This window comes from Pseudogymnoascus verrucosus, assembly GCF_001662655.1.
Source record: "Pseudogymnoascus verrucosus strain UAMH 10579 unplaced genomic scaffold scaffold_20, whole genome shotgun sequence".
Taxonomy (NCBI): Eukaryota; Fungi; Ascomycota; class Leotiomycetes; order Thelebolales; family Thelebolaceae; genus Pseudogymnoascus; species Pseudogymnoascus verrucosus.
Window position 1 is genome coordinate 530 of NW_017263671.1, and position 18997 is coordinate 19526.

General features: G+C 54.8%; 8 protein-coding genes across 8 annotated transcripts; 3 read left to right on the forward strand and 5 right to left on the reverse strand.

Moving 5' to 3' along the window:
- Positions 1-481: 481 nt before the first annotated feature.
- Positions 482-1559, reverse strand: VE01_05425 (uncharacterized protein). Its single transcript, XM_018274889.2, has one exon. The coding sequence runs from the start codon at positions 1333-1335 to the stop codon at positions 484-486; it is 852 nt and encodes a 283-aa protein (XP_018130669.1). The 5' UTR covers positions 1336-1559; the 3' UTR covers positions 482-483.
- Positions 1560-2012: 453 nt separating this feature from the next.
- VE01_05426 (uncharacterized protein) lies at positions 2013-3305 on the reverse strand (the record flags this gene model as incomplete). The annotated part of the gene is made up of 1 exon (XM_018274890.1): positions 2013-3305. One exon carries the CDS (start codon positions 3303-3305, stop codon positions 2013-2015), a length of 1293 nt encoding a protein of 430 aa, XP_018130613.1.
- An 824-nt stretch (positions 3306-4129) lies between these two features.
- On the reverse strand, positions 4130-6019 carry VE01_05427 (uncharacterized protein; the record flags this gene model as incomplete). The annotated part of the gene is made up of 2 exons (XM_018274891.2): positions 4241-6019; positions 4130-4185 (listed from the first exon to the last, which is right to left on the reverse strand). The coding sequence occupies exons 1-2, from the start codon at positions 6003-6005 to the stop codon at positions 4130-4132; spliced, it is 1821 nt and encodes a 606-aa protein (XP_018130614.2). The 5' UTR covers positions 6006-6019.
- A 1009-nt stretch (positions 6020-7028) lies between these two features.
- On the forward strand, positions 7029-7770 carry VE01_05428 (uncharacterized protein; the record flags this gene model as incomplete). Its single annotated transcript, XM_059463701.1, has 3 exons — positions 7029-7171; positions 7231-7289; positions 7427-7770. The coding sequence occupies exons 1-3, from the start codon at positions 7110-7112 to the stop codon at positions 7768-7770; spliced, it is 465 nt and encodes a 154-aa protein (XP_059319717.1). The 5' UTR covers positions 7029-7109.
- A 1250-nt stretch (positions 7771-9020) lies between these two features.
- VE01_10777 (uncharacterized protein) lies at positions 9021-9754 on the reverse strand. The gene has a single exon (XM_059464228.1). The coding sequence runs from the start codon at positions 9551-9553 to the stop codon at positions 9032-9034; it is 522 nt and encodes a 173-aa protein (XP_059320211.1). The 5' UTR covers positions 9554-9754; the 3' UTR covers positions 9021-9031.
- A 797-nt stretch (positions 9755-10551) lies between these two features.
- Positions 10552-13817, forward strand: ACS1 (acetyl-CoA synthetase). Its single transcript, XM_018274893.2, has 8 exons — positions 10552-10622; positions 10789-10912; positions 11090-11239; positions 11302-11325; positions 11391-11417; positions 11474-12897; positions 12951-13355; positions 13413-13817. Exons 3-8 carry the CDS (start codon positions 11170-11172, stop codon positions 13476-13478), a joined length of 2016 nt encoding a protein of 671 aa, XP_018130668.1. The 5' UTR covers positions 10552-10622; positions 10789-10912; positions 11090-11169; the 3' UTR covers positions 13479-13817.
- A 173-nt stretch (positions 13818-13990) lies between these two features.
- On the forward strand, positions 13991-15157 carry VPS29 (vacuolar protein sorting-associated protein 29). The gene is made up of 3 exons (XM_059463702.1): positions 13991-14216; positions 14294-14680; positions 14818-15157. Exons 1-3 carry the CDS (start codon positions 14145-14147, stop codon positions 14926-14928), a joined length of 570 nt encoding a protein of 189 aa, XP_059319716.1. The 5' UTR covers positions 13991-14144; the 3' UTR covers positions 14929-15157.
- A 203-nt stretch (positions 15158-15360) lies between these two features.
- On the reverse strand, positions 15361-18592 carry PRM1 (plasma membrane fusion protein prm1; the record flags this gene model as incomplete). The annotated part of the gene is made up of 2 exons (XM_018274895.2): positions 17927-18592; positions 15361-17874 (listed from the first exon to the last, which is right to left on the reverse strand). The coding sequence occupies exon 2, from the start codon at positions 17608-17610 to the stop codon at positions 15361-15363; it is 2250 nt and encodes a 749-aa protein (XP_018130603.2). The 5' UTR covers positions 17611-17874; positions 17927-18592.
- Positions 18593-18997: the final 405 nt, after the last annotated feature.

Here is an 18997-nt window from a genome sequence, read left to right on the forward strand (position 1 = left end):
GGGAGATGGATTGAGGGAAGGTGCGGGGGGTGGGTTGGAGCTTCCTTGTAGATGGAGGTGGGATGCGCGACTAGTATGCCCTCTTGGCGAGGAAAGAGCGATCTTGAGGTTGGATTATTAATGGACTGAAGGAAGGTGCGAAGGGTGGATTGTAGGTGATAATGTATGGCCAGCATGACCCCTTTTCCTGGGAGCTGGGGAAAGCTTCCATGTGTAAAATTAGGGCAGTAAAACTTGTGAAAAGGAAAACAAAAGGCCGGTATAACTTTGTCAATAGCGGAAGGGCATCAATAAGCGTGGCTTAGTCTGGAGAATGTCCATGGTTTCTGTGGCGGCTGTTGAGAGTTTCATTTTCCACGTCCAATACGGATACAGTGCTTACAACTACATATCGTACACTCATCAAGTCTATACCCCCCCCATCCTCCCATCTAAACCCCCCACCAAGCGCCCAAAACAATAATAACATACACCCCCACCCCCCTACTCCTTCACGACCTTCACATTCTTCACCCCCTTCGCCTCCTTCGTCGCCTTCCTCGCCGCCTTCTCCGCCTTCGTCGACCTCTTCCCAATATTCCACCCCCACCCCCTAAGCACCTTAACCACCTTCGGCGTCAACGCCACCGTAGCCGGGACCCTCAAAAAGATAAAACTCTTATGAATCGCATACGCGAGCGCCAACTGCGTCCCAAGACTAGCCTCCTTCTTATTCTGCCTCTGCGCCTCCTCCACCCCCCACCCGGCCATATCAACAGCATCACTCACATCATCATTCCCCGTGATCGTCTCCTCAGCACTATGCATCCACGCTTTAAACACATACCACTTCTCCTTCACAATCACCGGTATCAGCGGCGCCACCCGCGACACAACAGCGTGCTCCCACCGCCCCACACGGTCCGTGCCAAGCCACCGCACGAGCAAGTAGCATAACGGGAGGTCCAGCGCCGTGAGCGCAAGATACACACCCAGCGCCGACCATCCATACTCGCGAGACAGCTTCTTCATGCGCTGTCCCAGCGTGAGGGGCGCTTTCGGGGCGGCGTCCTTCGCAGCATTCACGGCATCGGCTTCCGCAGCACCTGTGCGGCGAGGGCGCGAGGAATGGAAGAATCGCGAGCGGAGAGGCTGGAAGCGGAGTTTCGAAGAGGGATTCGTGGGGCGCAGAGCGGTGCGCGCGCCGCTGTTGGCGGAGAAGTAGAATATGCTTATTGGCCGCCGACCAGCGGTTCGGAGACCAAGGGGTTGCGCGGAGAAGAAGGTGCGGAGGGGTGCTGTGTTTGCGGGGGACGCGCTGGTGAGGCCGCGGATGGTGGAGATGAGGGAGGCCATTGGGAGGGTTGTGGTTGAGTTGACCTCGGGTTGGCCGGGTTCGTGGATGGAGCGTGGTTATAAGCTTTGGTGGTGCCCGGTGAAGTTCATGAAGGGGTGTGGTGTGGCGGATGTGCGGATTTCGCGGTGTGCTTTATATGGCGAGAGAGCCATGCACTGGTACGCGTTGGGAGGTGTATTATGTGGCTGGTGGACTGTAATTCGTGTGTTGTCGGAGGTTCTATATTTCTTGAATTCCTCGGAAAGCTCCCAGCAAAAGTTCCGTCATCAATGGCGAAACGTTTTTCCAGTCCGCTTAACACCGTTGGGGCCGAGGCGCTGGATGGTAGCGGCTTTACGGCGAATATCACCGTAGAAAGCATGTGGCTATTATCTGACCAAGCAGTTTGGGAAAGAAAAGTTTAAATGGTAGATACTAGGTCGTATTCATTATAATTGGGAATATTGCTCGCTATAGGTACATATATCAGAATAGGAGTTGTGCCGTACCGCAGTAGTTCCCATCCGCTTCAGACGCTCAGATCAACTCTCATATCATCGAAGCCTCGATAATAACCACCACTTCCGTCCAATGCAATAATTATTCATAAATCATTACCCTCTAATACCCAACATCCCCCCATCTCCAGAGACGCCGCTCCAGCCCTCCCTCAACTCCCTCCCAACTCAACCCCCCCTCACCCAACCAAAATACCCAAAACCGCAACCACCACCCCCCAACCCCCCACCCCTCCTCCTCCACCCCTCCCCCCCGCATTCTCCGCCCCCTTCGCCAACACACTCGTCGCCGCCGCCCCAACACTCACACAACTAACCCCACACTCCCACCCCCCCGGACAGCACCCCCCGCCCACACACCCATCCCATCCACTGGCACACTTCCCCGCCCCCGTCGCCGTCGTCGCCGCGCTTCCCTCCGGCACCGCCACCGTAACCCCCCCACTAATAACCGTCACCGACCCCGTAGTCGGACAGAACGTCTGCGCACAATCACGACCTACGCGACAGCATCCCGCGCCTGGGAAATACGCCGAGCAGGCGTAAAACCCCGTTGGACAAGCTTCTGAATCCGAAGTAAGGGATGTGGTAGGCGGCGCAACAGTGGAGCTCTCCCCTGTCCCCCTCACCGGCGGCGCCGGCCCCTCCGTCGTCGTCACCGCGCTCGTACTCGGCGTCGTCGTCGTCGTCGTCGTAACCGGCGTACTCGTCGTCGTCGGCACCACCACTGGCGTCTGCGTCACAGTCGTAATCTCCGTCACAACCACACTACTCACACACCCAACATCAAAGCACACAAACCCCGCCACACAGCACGCCCCCCCCAAACTCTGCGGACACGCCGTCTGCCCCGCCGCGCAGTGCGTTATTTCCCCCTCGCAGGTCTGACCGGAAGCACAGCAGCCGACGGGGCCGAGTCCGGTGTCGGTGATGGTGATGCAGGACTCGGTAGAGGCGCAGCAGTAGTTCGGTTGTGAGATGGAGGTGCAGGCGGTGGTGCCGGTGGGGCATTGAAAGGCGCGCTTGAGGAGGGCGGAGAGGGCGCGGGAGGAGCGGTGGTGGAGGGCTTGCGCTTCTGAGAGGCCGCGGGGGGAGGAGGATTCGGCCTCGTGGATGGCGAAGGCGGGGCGGAAGGAGAAGGTTGCTGAGGAATTCCCCCGCGAGATATCGTCTTCGGATTCGTAGTCCCGTCGTAAAACATCCCCTCCTTCTTCGTCCCGCGCGTCAAAACCCCAATACTCACCAAAAAACATCTCCCCCCCATCCTCACTCATCTTCCTAACCCTAACCGGCTTCGCCCCCCCCTCTATCCGCGCTGCTATCTCCTGCCTTCTCTGTATGACCTGTGGTTCTGGCATATGCGCCGGGGGGGGTAAGGCGGCGCCATTGCTGTGTGCGTGTGCGGAGGTGGCGTGGGAGGAGAGAAGGAGAAGGGAGGGAGGGAGAGCGAGGAGGAGGTTGGTGAGGTGCATCGGAGCTCTGGTCGTGGAGTAGCTGTGGGTGAAGTGCAGGGTGCCGAGGCTGAGGCACAGCCTTTGGGGGACTCAGGGTCCTTCGTATGGCACTGTTTGTTCGGGCGCGATCGTTCACTGATTTGAGTTTTTCGAGTCTGAGGCGCGCGGTCGGTATGCTATATCGGAATAGAGACGGAATATCGTGTTGCGCTGTGCAGTAAGAATACTTTGGTAAAGTTGGAGGGCGGTTGGAGATGTGAAATGAGGGACGGAGAATAGATAAGCAGGGTTGTTATAGCAACACACCGAGCGGATAGAATGTGCGCTGTTGGACGGGGTGCAAGACTGCGGTACAAATTTTCAGTTTATATAATTAATATATGGTGAATAATACTGCTGGGACAATTCTATGGCTTAATTGATGAATCTAGAAATGTACATCCCGATCAACTTAACCCACGACCTTGGATCGCCGAGTCCTCCTACACGGAACAGCTGCAGGTGGTCCGTGCCTTGATTCTCACTTTCACACCCAAATCCGCAGAGTACACGTCACAAGTCAAATCAATCTTCAAAAAAAGTATTCAGGACAAAATATATTCATACTATAATCCAATCTGTATGTCCAGCCCCGGCAATGACTGCCCCCAAAAATCTACAAAAAAAAACTCCAACCAACAAAACCAGTTATCAAACAAAACCCACCCCCCTCCCCCTTCCCACCAAAAAAATAGATACTGTAAGAATAAAAACACCAACCACTGCGCCTATGTCCCCCTATATTTAACTCCCCCACCCCCCTCCCGCGAATCCAGGAATGCAGTAAAGACGCCGACCTCACCTCATCTCGGCACCACAGCAGGGATAACCGTAATCCCACTCCTCCGCTCCGTCTCCGCTACCACCAGTTAGTCCAAGTCGACCTTCCTCGACGCATCAGCGCGCCTACATACCCCTCGTAACAGTCTGAAACGTCGACCGTCCCCCCACATCATTCACCGTCGCCGCCGCCCTATCCGTCACATAGACAGTGCTATACACCACCTCCGTCTCCGTCTTCGTCACCATCTCCCCTCCCTCCGGCTTACTCCCAGCCACGTTCGCGACAGCCAAAGAACTCTTCGTCCCCACAGAGGCGCCACAAATGCCAAAAGCAGAATTACACCCCTGCCCGCAGTAAGCAGACGCATCACCGCAGTACCCGTACTGCGAGCAGCACTGTCCAAACGCCGAGCCAGCACACGTTACCGAGCCGCCGCACACGCCATCCGTGGAGACTGTGAGTGCGCCGCCAGACGACTTAGTACCAGCGACGGCGTTTGAAACAGCTAAAAAAGTATTCGCTGTCGCCTTTGCAGCCCCCGAGCTCACCACGGCCGCTGTCCCCGCAGCTCCAGACGCAGAGGACCCGCACGTGCCTAAGGTAGGATCGCAGCCCTCCCCGCAGTGAGCGGCTGTCACGCCGCAGTACCCGTATTTAGAGCAGCATTGGCCGAAGGCCGAGCCAGCGCAGGTTTGCGGGCCGCCGCACTCGCCGTTCGTGGAGGGGGTGAGTGCGCCGCCGGTGGGGGTTTTGGGGGCGGTGGAGCCGGATTGAGCGGTGTTGGTTGTGGAGGGGATGATGGAGGTTGTGAAGCCTGTTGGGGCTGCTGGGGCTACGACGGAGGCGGAGGCGACGGTGTTGCCGCTTCCGCTGCCGCTGCCAGAGCCGCTGCCGGAGCCGCTGGCGCAGGATCCGACTGGGGCGGCTGTGCCGGCGCTGTCGTTGGTGACGTCTGGTCCTGGGTCAGGGAACAGAAGATCTGATGACTCGAGGGTCGTGCATCCGGTACCCGTGTTAGCGACGAACATATCCGGACGCGCCGAGAAAGCAACAGCTGCGGAGCCCGATCCAGCTGTGATAGTGACACTAGCGCAATTCATATACATCTCGCGATTCCCGACCTTATTGAACCAAGTCCAAGCGAAGACCGCCGGCCCCGCCTTTGCGTCAGCAGGGACGGTAAACTTGTAATCCGGGACGAGCGGGCAGTTGCCGATGTAGGAGTGGATAGCTTTGAAGGTCTTCCCGCTGTCGAAAGAGAGACTGGCTTGGCAGGATCCGCCGTTGTGCGGGGCGCCGCCGACGATGGTGAATTTTTGCTCGGAGCCAGCGGCCCAGGAGGCGACGGAGCCGCCGGCCGCGGTGCCGAGGTCGGAGAGGAAGCCTTTGCAGGCGAAGTCAGAGCCGGAGGCGGAGAGGGGGGAGGTCATGCTGTAGTCGGGGTTGGTGGCGAGTTTGTTGAACTTGCTACGGAGGGGCGGGGGGTCCGACATCTCCATGTGGGCGAAGGTTGTGGTGGCCATGGTGGCTAGGAAGAAGGTGGTGAAGAAGGACTTCATTTTGAAAGTTTTTTGTGGTATATCGAGTTTGGTATGATATGTAAATATCGTGTGATATGCGTGCTTCCAGAGCAGCTGTATTGTATTTGAGTTGGGGGCGAAAAGAGAGGATATATAGAAGTGGCGGTCCCAAAAATATAAAGCAAAGAATCGAACAGGAAGTGAATGGAACAAGCAAGTATGTTTACTTGTATTGTACAAGAGAGAAAGAATATGATATCTCAGAAAGAAAGCTCGAGTAGGATTCGTGAAAAGTGCCAGCCTATTCAAAGAATCGTCTACAATGCCTGCCTGTTGTCGAGGATGAAGAAGAAGATGTAACAAAGACTCACTCATAATGGGAATCCCAAGCGCCTTTATAACCCCCCTCGCTCACCTCACCGACAAAGCCCACATCTCGACGCTTCGATTCCTCGTGGTCTGAACGAGACTCCCTCGTTGGACAAGACCCGACGAGTCATCCGATGGAATGGACCTGCTTTGTCCATCAATGTTTCAGCGCCAAGCACCTCGAAAACGCGTCCAGATGCCCGAACGACTGGCCACTCGGCCGCCTCGATGACCCAAAAACACGACGATGGAACCAATGAAAGAAACCTCCCGAACCACCACGCATCACCTACCTCTCCACCGCCCCAACCCGACCGCCGCCACAAACCCGTAACCCACAAATGCACGCCCCATCACCGCCCATCCAAAGTCAGCAGCGGCAGTCTTGTTTGCAGATCCCAAGAACTCAGGAACGAGCTGTGGTCGCAGCGGTTATAATAGTACGCTATATGGATGTCCGAGCTTCAGTTGTTTAGTACGGGTGGCTGTGAGCCAACCATTTTGCCGCGGAGTGCTTGACGCCAGACAAAGCTCCGCCCCTGCAGAGCTAGAGGCTTGAAACGCGGTGAAGGGCGGCAAGGTAGAGGGGGAGTGACGAATCGACGCGTGAAGGAGCAGACATAATGAAACGGGTTTAAGGATGGAAGGGCTAGAGGGGTATGTAGATGACAGGAAAGGGAAACTTGGTTTTTTGGGTCATTGTTCTAAATTTGATTTGGTGGCTTTTTTCTTTTGTTGGGGACGAGGAGGGAAAGGATGGTGGTGGTTGTTTCAAGTTGTAGCGACAAAAGATGTGTCACGTGATAGAATCATGTGATAGATGATGTTTCAATGTGAGAGTGAGGTGACTGATGGAGGTTGTAGTTTGAATCGTAGGTATTAAAATATCTGAAGTTGTTTGGAGCCGCTGTTTTGAATTCCCCGTGGGGAGTATAGTAGTTGAGCTCGTTTGATTCGCTCTCACATATCAAGACGTATTACTTACGTCACTTAGAACCAAAAATGATAAGATCAAATATCAATCTATAACATCCAAACCTTCACCTCACAGTATCTATATCCTACAATTAGCCATTCCAAATCCCCTCCATAACCCCCCAAGGTGCAAGAATGTCCCAACCCACAAACACAAAACTAATGGACACCTCTCCCGGCGGCGAATCATTCAACCAGCACGTCAACCCCACCCCATCCCCATCTCCATCCCCAACACCCCTCTAACCGCGGCCAGATACGATGAAGCCACTGTCTTCACCTCACCCAACACCGAGCAGAAGCCTAATTTCGGCGGTACGCTTTCACCACTCCCATCCAACACTCCCGTCTTACCCTTTCCCTCTTCCCTTCCCTCTTCCCCTCCCTCTTCCCCTTCTCCAATACCTCCCCCAACCCAAACTCCAACTCCAACACCCATCTAATACCAACAGACGACGCCATCCCCCCCCGCGGCCCCGCCCTCTCCGCCCAACAGAAAACCGCGCGCGAGCGGAAGGATCATAGAGACCAGAATAGACGGTACGAAGAAGCGATCAGCGAGCACGGGTTTGGGGGCACAACTATGGGGACTACTCACACCACTACCAGCACCAGGCCCCGGAGGGGGAGTGTCGATGATAATGGTGAGAGCGGTGTTAATATTACCGCCACAAGGGAGGAACAACAGCAGCAGCGGAGGCATTCAAGCTACGAGACGAGTCCTGAGGTAGAGGAGAAGGAGGTGAGGGATCGGAAGAGGCAGGGGTATGGGGAAGGTAGTGGGGTGGGGGGTTAGAGCTGGAGCTGGGTTGGGGGAGGGGGGGTTATGGGAATGGCGCGTTGGGGGATGGAGACGGGGAAGAATGGGAAATGGGAAGGAGATGAGATGGCAATTTGATAACAGCAACCTCAATACCGCACGCAACAACGGGGATGCATGAACGACACTGGCCGCACCTACCCAGACCTACCCGGACGATCGCATACTCGACCCCCCCGAAGCCGCCGCAACAGCTGCAGGAACCCTAGGTGCCGAACCATCTGCTGTCCGACAGTTGGTTCATGCATCCAACTCCCCGTGCGACGGTCTCAGGTGCGGGTTGTCAAATGGCAGCAGTGCGTGCCGTCGCGGCGACATCGGGAGGTCTGGTGCGTACAACGATGGGGGGTTAGGTTAGGGGATTTGGAATTTGGCAGCGAGAGGTATGGAGGTCGTGGTAGCTAGAGGCAAGGGGAGGTGACAGAAAAGTAAGGTGCGAAGCTACCAGAGCTTGATTCCAAACTGCAACGTGTGGTGTGGTGCCTCTTAGTGGGTCTATCTGCGTTGTGTTACCCTCTCCCTCCCACACCGATTCTGGAGGGGGTAGCATGGGATTATAGTGGAGAGGGGTGGGTGGGTGGGTGTTCGTTGAAGGTATTAGATTCCCTGTATGTAACGTGCGGCGGCGCCTGCAAGGCAAAATATTGGCTCTTCGTAAATAAAAAGGTTATAAAGATGATCCCCCGTGTGAGTGTTGTGTTGGATGTTTGGCGGATTGGTAGGATATTTTTGTTTTCATTTACATTTACACGCACGGTCGTTAGCAGCAAGCGCATACTTACACGGTCGTCTGTCGTTTGAAGCGCACACACACAAACAGAACAGCCTGATAGACCGCCGCCGCGCCAAGCCAACACTTCGGCGGTGGTTGTGTCGGGATTGTCAGCACCGCTGACTGGACATGTCAATTTGCGTATCGTTACCCCACCACCCCCCGCTAACCACGACATAGCGAGCGTTCCGCAAGCAGTCAGTCATTCTCCTGTGCCACAGTTTCGGTGAGAAGAGGATCGCGCACAGAGAGACGAACGAACAAAGACTGTTGGATCGGAGGGTAGACGAGGAAGATTACGGGTTTGACATTGGGGAGTGCGTCGCACGGGGAGGAAACTGCGCACACTGCAGCGCAACAGCAGAAGTATCCATGCTTGTTTCCCCTCCCTCCTCACTCAGCCTCCGCGCGCGCAGCGTATCATCTGCGGGTAAAGCAGTATGCAGCATGGCTTGACGGATATCATTACCTTAGGCAAGGGGCAGAGTGAACACATCTACCACCATTTCCAGACCCCAACCACCCTACGGCAGAACACCAACAACATTTCATGCAGGTCAGGCGTTCATAGTATCCCCGAGGTTTGCCAAGCGCTAGGAGTAGCATAGCCGGACGCAACAGAGGCGTTTTCTCCGGTGATCCCAGGGCCTTTCCCATCGCACGACGGGAAGAATTACACGGTATGCCGTGGCTCGGTTGGTGGTGTGTGTGTGTGTGTGGTGTGGGGGGGAGGGAGCGGGTGGAGCTTGTTCGGCAATGGCGCGCGCAGAGTGTTGCTTGTTCTTCCGTTCTACCGCAGAACGGAGGATATTTGATGTGTGGTGGTTTCGGTAGAGTTTGGGGAGCGAGCGGGAGAGCCGTGGGAATTGGAGAGGAAGGCTGTGTACTGTATGTGTACTGTAGGATGGGCGAGAAGAGGCTGGAAGGGTTGGAAGGGTGGGAGTGTGTGATCCTGATGAAACGAGGTACGCGGTGCTGTGTGCTCATGCGACAGCCCTTCCTTGCCAGCCCTTGACAACCACCCTCTCCTTTCGACGTTTGTATTTTGCTCCGTATAGCACTGTAGAGGCAATATCGGAGTGGGTGTGATGGTGAGGTATGGTAAGAAGCTCGGCGCTGCACATAATTCGCCCATCGCTCAATCCCCAGGACGTCGTCTTGTACCCTACCATACACCCACCATACAACCCTGGGGGCTGTAAGGAAGGTCTTCTAGTGTGAGGTGTGTGAGATCGTCTTAGTGCCATTTCCGACAGCTTCCATTTTCCCGGTGGCCCTGCGGATGGGCCAGGCCGTATGGGGAAAGGACCGGGAAGCGCTAGTTGAGAAGCAGAGGATCCCAGAGATGCGGTGGTAACCTTACCCGCTGAGCCATTTGAGGGTATCTGAGCGTCATTTGGGGGGTGATTCGAGTACTATCTCCGCCTTCTTCTTACACGAATGGGTATATGTCCTTGAGGTTTCTCCATTTCTCCAGGTTGCTTGGCGTAGCTTGAGGTACTTGTTTATGTTGGAGGGAGGAGATAGAACTGGAAGGGAGCTGTGAGCTGGATTGTATTGTATGTATGCACAACCAAGAATGGACTGACTGGATGGATGTGCTTACTATAATCTCTGTACCTTCCTGCACACTAGAGCTCCAGTTTTTACAGGCACAAGTATCCACAGTATGAATGGTATGCGTAACTTTTATTATTCGACAAACGGAGTCTTGTATGTATGTATTGGAACATATTGGAAATACTTACAACCACTGGGGTATGTGTGTTGGTGCATGAGGGGTGAGAGAGAGACAGACAGGCAACAAGGTCTCACATCCCCTCCCAAATTTACCAAATTTACTCTAGCTGGATGTACTACTACTACTACAACTAGAGTTACCTTGAGGTTCCTCCTCTCCGCAATCTTAGACTACGAGGCTACTACAACTACTACATATTGACCACCCCTCCCCCTCCCCCTCCATTTCCTTCCCCCGCCCTCCACCTTTCTTTCTTACAACTTACAACCTCACTTCACTCTCACCAACCTCTCCTCTCTCTACTTCTACCTCCTCGTAAGCATACCTTTCTACTTATCTCACCTCCTGAGCTCTGCAAGATAGATCTCATCTCTCAGTTCTCATTGACATCCTGTCCTGTCTCTGTTTACCTTGAGCTCTCCGCCGTCTCGCGCATCTTTTTCCGGACAAACGGACGAACCCAGAGCTCACCTTGTCGCAGATCCACTACGAAAAACAAACAATAACAAAACACCACATTTCACAATCACCACGCGTACGCAGCCTCAATCGCTGAATTCACCCGATCAAGTCACGTCAGATCTGGGAACACAGAAACAATTTCCGTAAGACCCTTCAGCTTTTGTTTTGCATTTATCACCCGCACGACCGACGCCGAGCCCAAGCCCCCCAAGCCCGATCGGACCCTTATCGGTGCCCAGACCAGCGGACGGAAGCACGCAACCTTTAAAGTACCCCGCATTTTCGGTCAGCAATTTACTAACCTCTACCTTTTTTTACAGCCAAGCTGCTCAACACTTCAATCTTGAATTTCTCACTTCGGTGAACACTTAGACCTATACCCTTCAATCTCACCTTCGCCATGTCTGAAGGCGATGTTGTCCCCACCGCAGGCCCCGTGGTCGTCGAGGCGCACGAGGTTGTAACATACCGTAAGTACCCTGGAGGGGTAGATGCAGCTCCCCAGAACTACTGTAGCTAACCTCGTTCGCAGCACCACCCACGAAGTTGTTTGAGAGTAAGGAACACAATGACACCTGCAGTACAAGCTATAGAATGTAGCACAGCTAACTTTCAAAACAGAGCACCCCAGCAAGCCCCATATCGATGGTAAGCGCGTCTTATACCCCCCCTGACTGTGTGCGCCCATACTAATTGCGCGTTAGGCATGTCGCAATACGAGTCCATGTACAAAGAGTCCATTACGGAGCCAGAGAAGTTTTGGGGCAAGCACGCTCGCGAGCACTTGACCTGGTCGAAGGACTTCCAGACCGTCCACAGCGGCAACCTGAACAACGGCGACAACGCGTGGTTCGTGGAGGGCGAGCTCAACGCCTCATACAACTGCGTCGACCGCCATGCGTTCAAGAATCCAGACAAGGCAGCCATAATCTACGAGGCTGACGAGCCAAACGAGGGCCGCACCCTGACCTATGGCGAGCTTCTCCGCGAGGTCTGCAAGACCGCACACGTCCTCAAGCAGATGGGCGTCCAGAAGGGCGACACTGTTGCTATCTACCTCCCCATGATTCCGGAGGCACTTGTCGCATTCCTTGCCTGCGCGCGTATCGGTGCCGTTCACTCGGTCGTTTTCGCTGGCTTCTCGTCCGATTCCCTCCGGGACCGTGTCAACGACGCCAAGTCCAAGGTTGTCATCACCAGCGACGAGGGCAAGCGTGGAGGAAAGGTTATTGCCACCAAGAAGATTGTGGACGACGCACTCAAGCAGTGCCCAAATGTCACCGGCTGCCTGGTCTACCAGCGCACCGGAGCCGACGTCCCATGGACCACCGGTAGAGATTGGTGGTGGCACGAGGAGGTCGAGAAGTGGCCCGCCTACATTGCCCCAGAGCCAATGAACTCAGAGGATCCTCTGTTCCTCCTCTACACCTCGGGTTCCACTGGTAAGCCAAAGGGTCTCATGCACAGCACCGGTGGTTACCTTCTTGGTGCGGCTATGACTGGAAAGTACGTCTTTGACATGCATGACACCGACAAGTTCTTCTGCGCTGGTGATGTTGGATGGGTTACTGGCCATACCTACGTTGTCTACGCCCCACTGCTCCTTGGTATTGCCACGGTTGTCTTCGAGGGAACCCCCGCCTACCCCAACTTCTCCAGATACTGGGATACCATTGAGAAGCACGGCATCACTCAATTCTACGTCGCGCCCACCGCCCTGAGACTGCTCAAGCGCGCCGGCGACCAGCACATCACCGCCCAGATGAAGACCCTCCGTGTCCTCGGAACGGTCGGTGAGCCAATCGCACCTGATGTGTGGAAGTGGTACCACGACACCGTCGGAAAGAAGGAGTGCCAGGTTATCGACACCTACTGGCAAACCGAGACCGGCTCCCACGTCATCACCCCGCTTGCTGGCGTTACCCACACCAAGCCTGGAAGTGCCTCCCTCCCATTCTTCGGCATCGATCCTGCCATCATTGACCCCGTCTCTGGCAAGGAGGTCGCTGGCAACGATGTTGAGGGTGTTCTCGCCTTCAGGAACGCCTGGCCTAGCATGGCTCGCACTGTCTGGGGCGCGCACAAACGTTACATGGAGACTTACCTGACCGTGTACCCAGGATACTACGTACGTTTACCCCTCCCATTCCCTAACTGAACCTAAAACTAACCCCCTTCTAGTTCACAGGCGACGGAGCCGGACGTGACCACGACGGCTACTACTGGATCCGCGGACGTGTCGACGATGTCGTCAACGTCTCCGGCCACCGTCTCTCCACCGCCGAGATCGAAGCCGCGCTCATCGAGCACGCCGCTGTCGCCGAAGCCGCCGTCGTCGGCGTTGCTGACGACCTCACCGGCCAGGCTGTCAACGCTTTCGTCTCCATCAAGGACGGCAACGAGATCAACGACCAGCTGAAGAAGGACCTCATCCTGCAGGTGCGCAAGAGCATTGGCCCATTCGCGGCACCAAAGACTATCATCATCGTCACCGACCTGCCCAAGACCCGTAGTGGAAAGATCATGCGTAGGATCTTGAGGAAGATTCTGGCGGGCGAGGAGGACTCGTTGGGAGATATCACTACTGTAAGTTCCTAATCTCATTCCTTGTCTTGCGTGACCAAGAAGCTGACATCAGACCAGCTCTCCGACCCCACCGTCGTCGAACAGATCATCCAAACCGTCAAGAGCGGCCGCGCCCAGAAGTGATTCATCCCCCCCCGTGAATATGTGACGGAGACGCCGGGCATATAAAATTTGCGATACACGCACACACTGTTGATGCATGGTTGCCCCCGCGGGGAAGTTAACTACGATCTTAACTGCAAGAGGGAACTAACCCGCTGCATGCGGGGATGCCGCCGAAACGATGGGATGTTTTTTATCGGTTGTTATGGGATGTAAGGACGGCTGATTTTTACGGAATTTGTGGTACTGTTGTCGGATGGAACCCATGGGTCGGTCGGGCGCTCGATCGGCGCTGCGACAATTTTTCTGAAGATTGTGCTCGTTAGGTAGTCTAGAATAGTCAAATGATGATTCTAAAGTAAAAATAAATCCAGCAGTGTTGGGTTGTGATAATGATAAAGCTTGGTTTGATATACCAGCCACATCTCGAGCTACGTAAGCCCCGCCCGTCCCTGTATCTGGTGCTGTGGCGCACGCAGCCTCGTCACCCCAACGCAAGCAAGCGAGCCGGGTTGTATGTAGCAGCCTCGCATCCCAACTCCCCCAGCTCCCCCTCCACCATCACCACTGTCCCTCCAACTTCTCCACGCCTTCCACTACACCTTACATACCAATCTCCCTCCACCACTATCCCACAAACACCTCACCACCCACCACCGGCGCGCGCGCCACCAACCACCTCCCAAAATGACATCCCGCCTCGTCCTCGTAATCGGCGACCTCCACATCCCCGACCGCGCAATCGACATTCCCGCAAAGGCACCCTTCCCCCCCCCCTCCCTCCTCCCTCCCCCCTTCCCCCCACCCATCAATCACACCCCGCTAACACCCCATAGTTCAAAAAACTCCTCACCCCCGGCAAAATCGGGCAAACCCTCTGCCTCGGAAACCTCACCGACAGCGCAACCTACACCTACCTTCGCTCCATCTCTCCCGACCTCAAGCTCGTCCGGGGCCGCTTCGATGCCGACGCTCCCTCCCTTCCGCTTTCCGGGGTAGTAACGCACGGGAGTCTGAGAATTGGGTTCCTGGAGGGGTTTAGTGTGGTGGTGCCGGGGGAGGCGGATGCGTTGCTGGCGGAGGCGAGGAGGTTGGATGTTGATGTGCTTTGTTGGGGGGGGACGGGGAGGTTCGACGCGTATGAGTATGGGGAGAGGTTTTTTGTGAATCCGGGGAGTGGGACGGGGGTGGGGGGGGGGGAGGCGAGTTTTTGTTTGATGGATGTGAGTTTGGCTTTTCTGTTACTTACTCCCTTCTTCCCTTCCTTATTTGCTGGTTTTGGGAGCTGGGGGGGTTGGATTTTGGGAAGGGGAGGCGGAATTTGGGGAGATTGAGAGAGTAAGACCTGACTGTGAGATAGGTACAAGGGATTTCGCTCACGTTGTACGTGTATCAGCTTAAGACGGATGAGAAGGGCGCGGAGAGCGTGGCGGTGGAGAAGGTGACGTTTACGAAGAAGGTTGAGGCGTGAGAGAAATACACATATGTGGAGGATACGAGATAATACAATTACAGTTCCGGGTTCAGGCATGCTCGAATCGATTGTGTTAATGTCCTGGGGGTGGAGAAGGAGCTTCATTTTATGGCATGGCTTCCACCGTCGTTGAAATGCGTGGTTAGGGACCAGACAACTGATATCACAGCACCATTACATTCATCATCCCTAGGAGTCAATTTTTATTCTTGTTATTTACGTCTCATTCCTATTCTTAAACCCTCGTCCCCTACACCCCTCGCGGGGCCCCAAGCACAAGACACATCTTTCTTATACCACAAGGTGCAAAAAATTATAAGCACCAAATTCTACAAAAAATATACACCCCCAAACTCCACACCACCCTCTTTCCCAAAACGCCATCCAAACCCCCCCCAACACAAAAATCCAAATTCACCCCTCACTCACTCACCCCGTCTTCTCCCCCACAAACCCATAACTACTCGTCCTCCCATGCCCCCCCGTACTCGCCTCCCCCACACTCCTCTGCGCCCCATGTCCCACATGTCCAACCTTCTCCATCTGCTCCCCTCCCCCCATCGCACCCGCCATCCACGGCCCACCTTGATTCTCATTATCCCTCGGAAACGGCGTCTCTACCTCTCCCCCAAACGCCCCAAACTCCGCGGGCCTCACCTCACGCTCCTCATACGGCGGGGAATCCGCTGGCACACCCCCGCCTTCCGCGCGCGTCTTGTCGCGGGACATCATCCCGACGATTAGACGACTGGCGCCGATGAGCACGATGAGGAAGTAGACGGCGAAGAGGACGGTGGCTATGATGGCTTCTTCGCGGATGGTTTTGTACATGAAATCCACCACGTGCTGGACAGCTCCTGATATATCATCCGAGGCGCTCGAGCCGGGAGATGCAAGGAATGACTCCTGATCCGGTTCACCTGACAACGAGGCCGCGGCGCCGAGGGAGAAGACGTCCTTGTCGAATGGCGGGAAGGCGACGTGGGCGTTATCGTGGACCCAGGTTAGGCCCTTTTCGATGCCTTGGATTTTGAGGAGGAGGAGGCAGTTGAGGGTCTCTTGGATGGGGGTGTAGAGGATTGTGCCGCCGAAGGTGTCGTTGAGGAGGGTGTCGACCATGTCGACGAAGACGTTGAGGGTGTTGTTCACCGCCGTGGTGGAGGTGGTTACCCAGCCGAAGACGTCGGTGTTAATCTTCGTGTTCGTGGAGGTGATGACGCCGTTTGCGCCTACGGCCCATTGCTCGGACGCGTTGTTGAGAGCGAGCACGACGTTCTGGCTGAAATCCCCGACTTGGTTGGTTAGGGCGGGGACTTCCTTCTCGATCGTGCGCACGAGGATGTACTGGCAGAGACAGGAGAAGAAGCCCGCGAAGGCGAGGAGGAGGACGAATAAGGCGGGGATGGTGGTGATGTATGCGACGAACCAGCGCGTAAGAACTTGCTTCTTGGTGGTCTTCATTTTCGAGGCGACTTTGATGCCGGCGGTTGAGGTGTAGGGTCGCGCGGCGAGGTACATCACGTCCATGGGGTCGAAGGCCTGTTTCTGGATGAGAAGGGCGCGCTGCTTGGTGATGCGCCATCTTCGAATTTCGCGGTAGGCCATGGGCACGCAGGCGATGATGGCTAGGGCAACGACGACACCGATGAATGCCTGGCGCGCGACATGGGCGGTTTTGGACAAGCCGTTGAAGAAGTCGTTGATGCCGTTGTTGTCGGAGCAGAAGGTTAGGGCCTCCTTTTGGGCGACGGGGAAGACGGACTTGTCGAACGTGTACCCGATTGTCGAGGCGTTGATCAGCTTCTTGATCTCCTCAAAGGGAGTGCGGATCAGGTTGTTGGTGAAGTTGTGGACCTCGCTGAAGTCTGGGATCTTTGCATCGAGTGCTTTGACGTTGGTGTCGAGATTGGCGGCGTTGAAGTTGATGCTCTTCAACTTGTTCATCTCGGACGTGAGATCGATGGTTGGTGGACTTGATTCGCCTCCGAAAAGTCCAGTGACTCCAGCGATGTCTTTGAGGAAGGAGTTCATATTGCTTTGGAAGCCATTAATACCGTCTGTAATCTCGCCCGTAACGGTAGCCAAGGTCTTGTTGAGGAACTGGCCTGCCTTATCGATGACTTCCAAGGCGGCGTGCAGTGCTCCTCCAACAACCAACGTGATCAAGCAAATATAAGTCGAAGTCATCATGTTAATGATGAACAGAACGATCTCTTCGACCCCGGTAATCGCAAGCATCAGCATGGACATGAGACCATTCACGGCTCTCGTTACACCGCTGGCAGCCATAGCGTTGACGCCCCCTGACATGTAGTGAGGCATCGAAGCCATGGCGCTGCCCACATTCTCCACGCTCGTACATGCCGAGAGAGCTTTGGCTTTGGCGGATGCGATGTTGTTATCAAGGCCCTGGATCGCCAGGAGGACTCTTGCCAGGACGAGCAGCAGCAGGATCGTCCATTTGTTGATCCAGACCTGTGATAACCGTGCTCTCAGCCCGAGGTATGGAGTGTATTGTGCGTCGGATGCGATATTGCCGTTGCCGTCGCGGGCGTATTCGCCCTGTAAATCGTGATGGCGGGCATCGAGGTTCCCCGGGAGCGGGGGAAAGGAGTCTGCTTTCGAGGGAGGCATGTGTACGTGTGCCATGATGTTCCTGAGACCAGCCAAGGTAGACATATTTAGTATATGAAGTGTGTTTTTGTACAGAATGAAAATGAAGATTTTATCAGTAGCAACAAATGCGTGTGTGGTTGTGTGTTGTGATTCCGGATCTTGAGTATATGAGAAGCAAGAAAACAATTATTGTAGGTGGAAAGGTATTAATCGTGCATGATGGTAGTGACTCAATAAGAAATCTGAATGGCCGTGATTTGTATTGTAAAGAAAAAATGACAATGACAATGGACAATAATAATGAGAAAGAAAAAACAATCGAATGGCCTGCATGCGTGGTGAGTAACTGAGAAACCGCAGGCGAAGTGCAGTCACTCACCTCTTTATTCCAGCTCACAGTCACCCACGCACCACCACGTGCGTACTCCAATAAACGCGACAGGGACTCGGGGCCAGTTACTCGACAAAGCGATTTCTTTTGTTAGATGTTTGGTGTTTCAAGCCCTTACTAGGTCACCAGGCCGAATCTCCAACGTCTCGTCTTTGTGTGTTGTCGAGTCGTCGAGCCGCTGGGATAAATATAGGCGCTGGGCGCTCCTGGCCAGTCGTTTCGTCGAGGCAGGTCGCAACTGATTCACCAAGCGCGACGACGTAATATGACGGTGGATCGAGGCTCAAGCTAAGCTCAAACTGAATAAGGCAGCTGTGTTATGTTAATAAGCTTATAGGCAGCGATATTGGCGTGTATAATGTCCGTTGAAAGGTTGCTCCGTTTGACTTGCGATATATACTCGAGTATCCGGGCGCATTCACTCGAATCCACTTCGTACGGAATGATTCAAAGGATTCACAGTTGATCATATACCTACTCAAATCGCGCATGGGGACACCTGGGTGGCGATCGAGTTGTTCAATAGTGTTTGCCTCCATCTCAAAGGGCATCACTGGCGCAACGATCCCATGGGCTATTTACTCTTCTCCCCTCCTCGACTCCGCGGGCACGGGGACAACGAACAATAGCAAGAAAACCCTGAAATGAACAAACCTACCTATACGCCAAAGATGACGACGCCGCCTCCCAAGAGGGTGACGAGCGAGTGGCCACCAGGGCCTTGCTCTCCCCGCCTTTCACCCAGACAATAGTATCATCACCATCACCGGATCAAATGACAGCTACCACAAAGGCGATCCAGTGGCTGTGCCCACATTCCACACAGTCAAAGCTGGAATGTAGAAGCCACGCCATCGCCAAAGCATTCTTGCGTCGTGGTGGTGTTGCGCTCTCCATTCCTGTTTATTTCCACTCCATCCCTGTCCCTGGAACCTGACAGCGCTTGCGACCCAATCGTCGGCCCGCATACCCTTGAAATGACGTATCCATACCATACCGTACGAACAATATGAACAACTCCCAACCAACACCCAGAAACTCTCCAACTCCTCCAACTTC

What these genes read in the sequence shown, in the direction of transcription:
- VE01_05425 (XM_018274889.2), bottom strand. Translation starts at nt 1,335, where the DNA reads ATGGCCTCCCTCATCTCCACCATCCGCGGCCTCACCAGCGCGTCCCCC.
- VE01_10777 (XM_059464228.1), bottom strand. Translation starts at nt 9,553, where the DNA reads ATGAGCACACAGCACCGCGTACCTCGTTTCATCAGGATCACACACTCC.
- ACS1 (XM_018274893.2), top strand. Translation starts at nt 11,170, where the DNA reads ATGTCTGAAGGCGATGTTGTCCCCACCGCAGGCCCCGTGGTCGTCGAG. An exon ending in ACCCACGAAGTTGTTTGAGA is followed by an intron (nt 11,326 to 11,390) that starts GTAAGGAACACA and finishes CTTTCAAAACAG; the next exon opens with AGCACCCCAGCAAGCCCCAT. An exon ending in CCGTGTACCCAGGATACTAC is followed by an intron (nt 12,898 to 12,950) that starts GTACGTTTACCC and finishes ACCCCCTTCTAG; the next exon opens with TTCACAGGCGACGGAGCCGG.
- VPS29 (XM_059463702.1), top strand. Translation starts at nt 14,145, where the DNA reads ATGACATCCCGCCTCGTCCTCGTAATCGGCGACCTCCACATCCCCGAC. An exon ending in CAATCGACATTCCCGCAAAG is followed by an intron (nt 14,217 to 14,293) that starts GCACCCTTCCCC and finishes AACACCCCATAG; the next exon opens with TTCAAAAAACTCCTCACCCC. An exon ending in CGAGTTTTTGTTTGATGGAT is followed by an intron (nt 14,681 to 14,817) that starts GTGAGTTTGGCT and finishes ACTGTGAGATAG; the next exon opens with GTACAAGGGATTTCGCTCAC.